The sequence below is a fragment of the Solanum pennellii genome, chromosome 7 (assembly GCF_001406875.1).
Source record: "Solanum pennellii chromosome 7, SPENNV200".
Classification (NCBI taxonomy): Eukaryota; Viridiplantae; Streptophyta; class Magnoliopsida; order Solanales; family Solanaceae; genus Solanum; species Solanum pennellii.
In genome coordinates this window covers 74,843,578-74,852,761 of record NC_028643.1, presented here as the reverse complement: position 1 = coordinate 74,852,761, position 9,184 = coordinate 74,843,578, and the positions used below count along the sequence as shown (strand labels likewise).

Genomic DNA, 9,184 nt, shown 5'->3' with positions numbered 1-9,184 from the left:
TTTATTTGATTACTAATGTTATTTTAAGAGCTTGGACATGAAAATCACAAAATTTAAAATTCTATTGCATAAAGTAAGAATTAATATTTAATAATCAAAATAACGTTTGATCGTAAATAAAAATTGAAGTTATTTTAATGTTCTTTTTATCATATTTTAAGATATAAAAATAAAAATAATCTTTTTATACTTTTGAACTCTAAAATTTAACTTCGAAAAAAGTAAAATATAAAAATCAATCAATAATAATAAAACATTCAAAAACTTTTTGTTATAAAGTATAAAATATAATTATCTCAATAATAAAATACAAAATTATTTTGTTAAAGATATTAGCAATGTTAAATAACTTTTTTTTAAATATAATAAAATAACTTATCAATTATCATAATCTAACTTATTTCGAAATAATTAACGACGAAATAACTAGTAGAAAATTACCATGAGGAGGAGTGTAAGGAGAGCCGGAACTATCTAGGGCTTGAAAGCACTTTAGCAAAGTCTCAGTCTTCTTTGACAAACCCCCAAAGCGCCATAAAAAGAGTATTCATGAAAATTCCAGTATTGTGACTTCGCACGCAACATCTACTCAGCCAGCCTCCAGTCGCCATTGTTATGCCCGGTATGGAAACTGAGAACTCAAACGCCTCTCGAGCTGAAGAACTCAAGCAACTCGCAAATGAAGCATTCAAAGGTAAATTCAATATACACAAACTTGAGGTTGTATTATGTAGATTTATGAATAATAAGTCTGTTTATGATTTCAATGTGTTTTCAGGGCATAAGTATTCGCAAGCTATTGATCTGTACACACAAGCGATTGAGTTGAACGGTGAGAATGCGGTGTACTATGCTAACCGTGCGTTTGCTCACACCAAGTTGGAGGAATATGGCAGCGCAATACAGGATGGAACTAGAGCTATTGAAATTGACCCTAGATATTCAAAGGTAAGTATTTGAATTGTGAAAGAATTGGAATGGAATTGTGGTTTCTTTGTTTCTCTTGATGTGTGATTAACTGCTGAGGTTGCAGGGTTATTATAGGAGGGGAGCTGCATATTTGGCAATGGGGAAGTTCAAAGATGCACTCAAGGATTTTCAACAGGTTGGTATTGTTTTTTTGTAGCTTCTTCACTCATTTCAGCTGCAATTATTTTATAAGCTTTATCTTAGGTACAATAAAAAATGTTGAGGAAAAATCATTGCTTATGTAATTAGCTAACACATTTATAAGAGAAAATGATGACATACCGGTGACATTTCATTGGGTTAATTAGCCTCATCATAGAAGATTCTTCTCTATGATTCACTTGAAAACATGTCCAAATGATACTTGAGATCTAAGCAGTAACTCGCCCATAAACAATTTAGTGGTTCAACAATGGAAGAGATATCAAGTAATCCTTTTGGACTGTTGTTTTCTTTTAAGAGAGGGCATCAATTTATTATTTTGTCTCAATACTGATTCTTGAAAGTTTTTTTTTGGATTTTTCTGACAAAACTATATGGTCTTGTTTCCCAAGTGGTTTTCTTTGGTGTCTCCTCTGCATTATAGGCTCTGAATATGCTGTTTGCATGTATCTTTTGAAGTCTGCTTTATAGTTTTCTGCAGAAGATGTCCCCTATCTTCTCTAGTTAGTGTCTGGAATAGTTTACCAATCTGCTAATTCTGGGATGTGTTCCTTTATTGTCTCACTCAGGTCAAGAAGTTATGTCCAAACGACCCAGATGCTACCAAAAAATTGAAGGAATGTGAGAAAGCTGTCATGAAGCTAAAATTTGAAGAAGCTATTTCTGTCCCAGAATCTCAGAGGCGTTCAGTAGCTGACTCTATTGATTATCGTTCTGTAGGTAAGATAGCCCCAAGCTGATATTTCTTCCTTATATTATGCTCACGGAAGGTACCTTGTTCACAGAGTAAATTTCTTTGCAAAGCATGGCTTTGCACTATGTTTTCTTGTCTCATCTATGGCTATAGTTGCTGGATAAATTTCTTGCATTACATGTCATGGCATTTCACAAGGTGCAGGACATGGTTACTACAATGGAAAAATGCTTCTTTCCCTTTCCTTTCTTAATTTACTGCTGCTTGTTGCTATACACATTTGATTCATTAATTGAGGGATGAGAATTTCTCAATATCCTTGAAATGTTGAATTTACTGCCATGAGATTTACTTATTAGTAGAGGTTTGCACCTCTTTTGTGAAGTTTGATGCATCAGTAGTTTAGGTCTCACTTCTCAGTCTGATAGGTACTGGTTAGATGGTTTTTGTTAAAAGTTTGAGGATGTGCGGGGGCATCAATTTTGCCTAGGATAGATGGTAGAAAATGTTGACTTGTCCATGTGGAACTTTTCTTTTCTCTTCCCAACCTCTTTCAAATGCTCTGAAGTAACCATAACAAGATAAAGAATAAATCCCTTTGATCTTTTCGACATTATCGTTTGGTTGCGAAGATGATATGTTGTTTATTTACTATGTGCAAGTAAATAAAACATTACAAGATGTTGTTCACGAAGTACTTCCAATTACTTAGTTCAAATTTAGCCATTACTTACACTTCTTGTCCCTTTCAGGAAACGCTGAACCCTCTAACTCAAATTTTGGCAACTACTATAGTAGATTTTTAGTTAAATGACCCCCTGAATTGAACATGGGTTTGTCCTTTAGATTATTCAACAATAAACCTTCATTTGAAATAACAAGACAAAATAAGAATATCTAAGCTTAGTCAACTTTCAACCTTTCATGTTAGTCCATATAATTTTCATTCTTATAAAAGTAAATTTTAATAGTAAAATTTACCTATTTCATCCTTATAGGATCAGGCCCTGGCTCATCATATGTTCCCACCAAAACAACTGCTGTATCAGCGGCAGCAGCACTAATGGGAGTTCTGGTGGTATATATGGGAACTAAGGCAGCCACAATGGTGGCAGCAGCAGCTTCGGCAGCCTTATTGGTGGTCTTGATAACATTTCTTTGGGGACGTTGCAGTGATGGTTTCTTTACCAAGAGTCGAACACTTGAATTAGGTTTGAGCCTTTATAAGAAAAAAAGTTGAGCTAGTAAACACCCAAGTTAGTGGTAGTTCGCAAAATGGACATCCATCATAATCGGAATAGTTGAATAAGGACTAGTTGTAACCTAGAGCAAATGCTCGTATTTTATTTACATTCCATTGCGTTGCATTTGATTGAAAATTGTTCCTGTTCAATTGATATGTCCTATGTATGAAATTACTAGGAGCATGGTGTTCCAACTAAAACCATTTTCCACCCTCTATATAGTATATTCAGCATTCTTAGTAGTTATTTGCTTCTTTTGGCCTTCTCTGAGGACCATATGAGTATGGTGTGAACTCTTCAAAAAATAGATCTCTAAAATCAGTCACAGGTTTAAGTGTTTTGCCTAGAGTACCACATCATCCTTTACTTTCTAACCATTAAAGTTTCTAATAAGATAGTACTTATATTACTCGGAGCGACTTATAGATTCTTGCCCCATTATTTACGTGATACATTTCAATTCTTGGCACATCTGTTATTGTATTTTATGGGGAAGATTCTCTTTGGTAAGTAAGACAGTAGCGTTTTTCTCTGTGGGTCTCCTTTTGAACTTCAGGCTTAGAGTTCTTAGCTGCTCCTTGCTGAAGACATTCATCCCTTGCCTTATGCTTTTCGGGGTTGTTTGGTTTAGAGAAAAATTTTCAGGGGTTACTAATGTAAGGATTAAGTAACAAAGTGATTAATAATCCAAGAATTTTTTCTTCTTGAATGTTTAGTTTGATATTTTTCCAAATAGTGTAAAATGTATATCATGAAATATGTACTTCTTAAAACAAAAAAAAAAGAGCTTATTTATTATTATGATGTCGTTTTAATGTTTTTAGTCCATGGATTACTAATCTCCACATTCTTATTCCACATCATATCTGGGATAAAGTAATTCATAGATTCCCGCATAACTTGTGTCTTATGCAAATATTATTTATGCCAAAAACACAAGTAGCAAAAAAGTTTATGCCAAAACACAAGTAGCAACCAAGCATTGTCTAAATTAATGCTGGATTTTATGCAAAGGTTCAATTTCTTGACAGTAATTAGGAATTCAATCAGTTTCAAAAAAATTAGGGATTCAATCAGGATCTTATTCTGTAATTATACACTTACCAAAATCATTTACGTTGTAATTGCTATAAATTACCATTTCAAACTATCCCTTGCTGTGTTAGCTTTATGTATGCACTATGCAGTAGTTGCTAGTTTGCTGGTTCTATTTTGCCTTTCTTACCTTTAAATTTGGAGACTCTTTTAGGATGATTGGGCATGTGGCTGTGTGCATGTCTTGATCCTTGTCATTCTGACTCTTCCTTGCTTTTATGTGTCAGTACTGTTTTACATATGATATTGAGAAATCTTAGAGTTTGCGTGACATTTTTTTTGTACCCCATGATTTGTGTCTTTACATAGTAAGACCACCTCTTGGTGTCAAGACTGTGCTGGGGAACTTGCATTCAGTGGTTTAAGCTTTATTTAATACTCTCTACTTCATCTAATCCAGTTAATGAGAAATCTGCTCCCTTTGTTTCACCTGAATTTACATGCCAGTTTGGTTCTTTAAATTGTAGAGGTGGAGCCTCAATATGCTGGTGCAAGAATAGAGGGAGATGTTGTAACATTAGATTTTGTGAAGAAGATGCTGGATGACTTCAAAAACCAGAAGAACTTACACAAGAGGTATGTTTCGTTTGAATGGTGTAATCTTCTCTTTATTTTTGAAACACTCTTAATCTTTCAACATTTGCTCTATTTTGACAGGTATGCCTACCAAATAGTACTGCAAACAAGAGAAATGTTGCGAGCACTGCCCTCCCTTGTTGACATTGTTGTTCCCGAAGGGAAGCACTTCACCGTATGTGGTGATGTACATGGTCAGGTACTGATATCCTGATGACGGATGCCTTTTTATAGCTTGTAGCTGTTATTTTTATCATTTGCTTGTCCTTTTTGTTCTCTTCCAGTTTCATTTCACCCCTCTAGAACAAGATTTTACGTCAGCATATGGTATTGACTAAGGCATGTGCATTTATAGAAGGCGTAGAACTATCTGGTGCTTGCTAGTGATGCTCCTACATGCAAGAATAACTAAAACATAAAATCCTTGTTTCTTTAAAAAATTGCTGCTTGGTTCACTGATCTATTTGGAGAAACATAAAGGTTGATTCCTTTTGTCAGAAAAAAAGAGGGATGTTAGTGGCTTTTAGACGTCTTTAACCTGTAAGCAATTTGAAGGCGCTGGAACCTTTTTAAAGATCGTGGGCATGTTCCCTTTGTCGTATTTCTCCTTTTCGCCCCCTCCCTAATTAAAGAATATGGTTCCTTTTGAGCTGAAATATTACTGCTATGCCATTTAGTTCGTAAGGCCTATCATACATATCTGAACCGCAGGCCCTTCCTCTTGTACTTCTCTTCCCACTTGTGAAACATCTCAGTCCCCTTCTTCACTGGAATCTGAGTTTGGATTTGCCTGATGACGCACTCGCCCACCATAAGCCTTTTCTCCCTACTTTAGGAAGCCCTAAAGCATTTTCACCTTCCCTTTAACCAGACTAGGACCTTCATATTTGGAATGCACTTCTCTTTCCATTCAAGAGGAATGGTATAAAATAAAAGCTCTTGAACTTTATTGCGTTAGGAGCTGTGAAGGTCTGAAGGAGTCTGTATTTAGTCTCTAAGTATCATGAACCTCCTATCTAGCTTCAATTTTGTGTCTTCTTCAACTTCGATTACACTGGCCTGTTTCCAAAAATCCTTGGAAGCTCTGGCTCAGAATTGAACTGGCAAGGCAACCAGTCTAATCCAGACTGTATCCAACACCAACCCTGAGTGTCTGCCCGACCAGTGAGTTACTCCATACTTTTGAAACACTATCTTTGCTTGGTCTGATGGCCCGCGCCTCCTTCTGAGAGGAATTTAAGAAACCCCTCTACCTTTGAACTGTTGACAACCATGTGGATTAACCCACTTCCAGACCAATCGATCTTTGGTTGTTTTAGGCTCTTCCCAAATCATTTTACCAAAAACCTCTATATAAAGTGTTATCTTTTTCTCACGATTCGCCCTCAACCTCCATCTCTTGCTATCCCTTGCTTTCTTTATCGGAGTTGCTAGCGGTTGTTAATATGATCAACTTGAGCAGAGGTTTGATAACCCCTTTTACATGCACCCAAGTTAGTCTTGTGAATGGAATTTTGACTTGCTTATGTCATTGTCAAGCTAACTGGAGTACTCTTGACCAGAAAAATACAAAAGGGTAAGATTTAGTAAAGTAATTGTTTTTTCTGGTTTAATTAAGTAGCAAATCCTAAAGAACACTTGTTTGACTTTAGATATGTGCTGCAAGATATATCATTTAGTTCTTTATTCTCTCTTTCCTGCTGTTTATATAGTGATAATACAATTTGCTGGGTGTTCTATTTCTGTGCTTGGCGGAATGACTTGCTTCTTTTTGCCAGCAATAAGTCTCTACTGGCTTAACTTTTGTTCATCTTCTAATGTTGCTACAGTTTTATGACCTCCTAAATATTTTCGAGCTCAATGGGCTTCCATCAGAAGACAATCCGTATCTGTTCAATGGTGATTTTGTTGATAGAGGGTCTTTCTCTCTAGAGGTCATATTGACATTATTTGCCTTCAAGTGCATGTGTCCATCAGGTAGATCGCCTGCTCTTTTCTCTTCAATGTTGCAAGTGTGTTCTTTTATATTATTACTCCTACCTAGTATTGGTTGGGTGGAACTTGAAGGTTTTCTGGATGCAAGTTTTCCAGTACCCTATTTTTCTGTTTGTGTTAGTATTCATTTGCCTTTACTCATTTTCTATTTCTATCTCTTTTTTTAATTCATGCATCAATTATACCTAACAAGTAAGTGAAGGTCCTAGTATTGGTTGGGTGGAACTTGAAGGTTTTCTGGATGCAAGTCCAGTCCCCTATTTTTTACCTTAGTGATCTGTTTGAGTTAGTATTCATTTGCCTTTACTCATTTTCTGTTTCTATCTCTTTATTTTTAAATTTGTAATTCAATTATACCTAACAAGTTAGTGAATGTCCGTTTTGGATCCCTTTTAGATGTAAGCTGTTTGATCATTGCTCATTTTCCTTTACTCATTTTCTTTTTCTATCTCTTCTTTGTTTGTACATCAATTAGACCTAACAAGAAAATGAATGTCCCTTTTTGGTCACTTTTAGATGTAAGCTGTTTGAGTCATTTTTCTTTTTCCTTGAACTCATTTTCTATTTCTATTCTTTTTTATTTGTACATCAATTAGACCTAACAGTGAATGTCCCTTTTGGGTCCCATTTAGATCTAAGTGGTGTGTTAATGCTTTTATTTGAGATTCTGATATTGCAATACATCAAGCTCTAATCAAAGCTAAGATTTTGATTCCTTCTATACTAGCACGACCTAAGAAGTAGCATGTTTTATTTTTCTTCCAATTATTCAGTCGGTATGTAGATGTTGTTCAGATGGGTCAATTGTATCTTCCTAACAACTTCAGTTTTTCAGCTATACACCTGGCGAGAGGAAATCACGAAAGCAAGAGCATGAACAAAATATATGGGTTTGAGGGCGAGGTCAGATCCAAGTTAAGTGAAATATTTGTGGAACTCTTTGCAGAAGTGTTCTGTTGCTTACCTTTGGCCCATGTCATAAATGAGAAAGTCTTTGTAGTACATGGAGGTCTTTTTAGTGTTGATGGCGTGAAGCTCTCTGATATTAGAGCAATTGATCGGTTTTGTGAGCCCCCAGAAGAGGGTAAGTTCTGATGCAAGTAGAGAATTGTACATGTATGATGTCCTTTCAATATGCTATATCTATACTAATTATTCTGCTTTAAGCTACTTAATGCTCCATTAATCGTCTGATAAACTCTTCAAACAAAGATCGGAAAAACTATTCATGCAAGTTTGTGTATCAGAACTACCCATTCTCATTTGCTCGGTAGTTATCATCATTACACATTGTTTCTGCAAGCCACTTTCTTTGGTACATGCTAATAAATACTTTTGAGTCCAGACACGACTATTATTTTGAAATAAAGGCAACTATTCTGGTCTTTATCGATGCTTTTGTTGGCCAAACAAATTGAAGCTTTATGCATTTCTGCTTGATCTCAGTTAGTATTAATGTATTGACTTACTTCTTTGATAAGTCATCATCAGTTTTCTGACTTATTAAATATATGTTGCTTATTTTTTTTTTACCTTGGTCATACATAATAAACATGACCAAGTTGTTTAGGACCTTAGGTTATAATTGGGGCTTCATTTGATCTCTTTCAGGGTTAATGTGTGAATTGTTGTGGAGTGATCCACAACCTCAGCCTGGTAGAGGACCTAGTAAACGAGGTGTTGGTCTTTCTTTCGGGGGAGACGTAACTAAAAGATTCCTGCAGGAAAATAATCTAGGTACTAATCTTTTTCTCTCTCCCTTATTCTGTTGTTTGGCCATGTAGAGAATTGACGTTTCACTGTCTATTTTTATTCACTTGATGGATTTTAGCACAAATATTTGATGTTAACACGTGTGGGTGCTTGCAGATTTAGTGGTCCGATCTCATGAAGTGAAGGATGAAGGTTATGAGATTGAGCATGATGGCAAACTCATAACGGTGTTTTCCGCTCCCAATTATTGTGACCAGGTAATTTGTCTCTATGTATTCCCCTCTCAAGAGTTTATTTGAGCTCATCCTACTTTAGTTCAATTAAAATCTCAATTTGCAAGTCAAAAAAACACCTTTGCCTCAAAAGTCCCTCTAGGTTGAAATGTAGCACTTCATCAAAATCACTGCAGAGTTTCCGGTGTGTATAGATCTTGTATATCTGTGATTTACTGTTGTTAAAGGCGTGCTGAAGCGAGGCCCAATACTTGTTGAGCGATTCGCCTCGCCTCAATGTCGTCATCAAGGTTCTACGACATGCTTTTCCTTGCCAATGAGCCTCTTCTGAAGAGGCGAGACAGTTGGCATTTCACTTTATCGTAATCTTTTTGTTCATATATTTGTCATTCATGCTATAACTATTAGTCTTGGAATATATATACATACATACATATATATATATATATATGTATGTATGTATATATATAATATATATATATAATATATATATATATATATAT

General features: G+C 35.5%; 1 protein-coding gene across 2 annotated transcripts in view; it reads left to right on the top strand.

The window, feature by feature from the left end:
* The first annotated feature begins 461 nt into the window (after positions 1 to 461).
* The window catches only part of LOC107026256 (serine/threonine-protein phosphatase 5), a 10,914-nt gene continuing 2,191 nt past the window's right edge, over positions 462 to 9,184 (top strand). The window contains exons 1-11 of one of the 2 annotated variants that reach the window (XM_015227159.2): positions 462 to 694; positions 779 to 948; positions 1,034 to 1,105; positions 1,701 to 1,851; positions 2,824 to 3,036; positions 4,632 to 4,740; positions 4,822 to 4,939; positions 6,570 to 6,717; positions 7,571 to 7,819; positions 8,347 to 8,472; positions 8,605 to 8,705. In XM_015227159.2, the coding sequence (XP_015082645.1) occupies positions 616 to 694; positions 779 to 948; positions 1,034 to 1,105; positions 1,701 to 1,851; positions 2,824 to 3,036; positions 4,632 to 4,740; positions 4,822 to 4,939; positions 6,570 to 6,717; positions 7,571 to 7,819; positions 8,347 to 8,472; positions 8,605 to 8,705 (1,536 nt within the window). In that variant the 5' untranslated portion in view covers positions 462 to 615. The remainder of the gene's footprint in view (positions 695 to 778; positions 949 to 1,033; positions 1,106 to 1,700; positions 1,852 to 2,823; positions 3,037 to 4,631; positions 4,741 to 4,821; positions 4,940 to 6,569; positions 6,718 to 7,570; positions 7,820 to 8,346; positions 8,473 to 8,604; positions 8,706 to 9,184) is intronic. The other variant, XM_015227160.2, reaches the window with a different exon arrangement.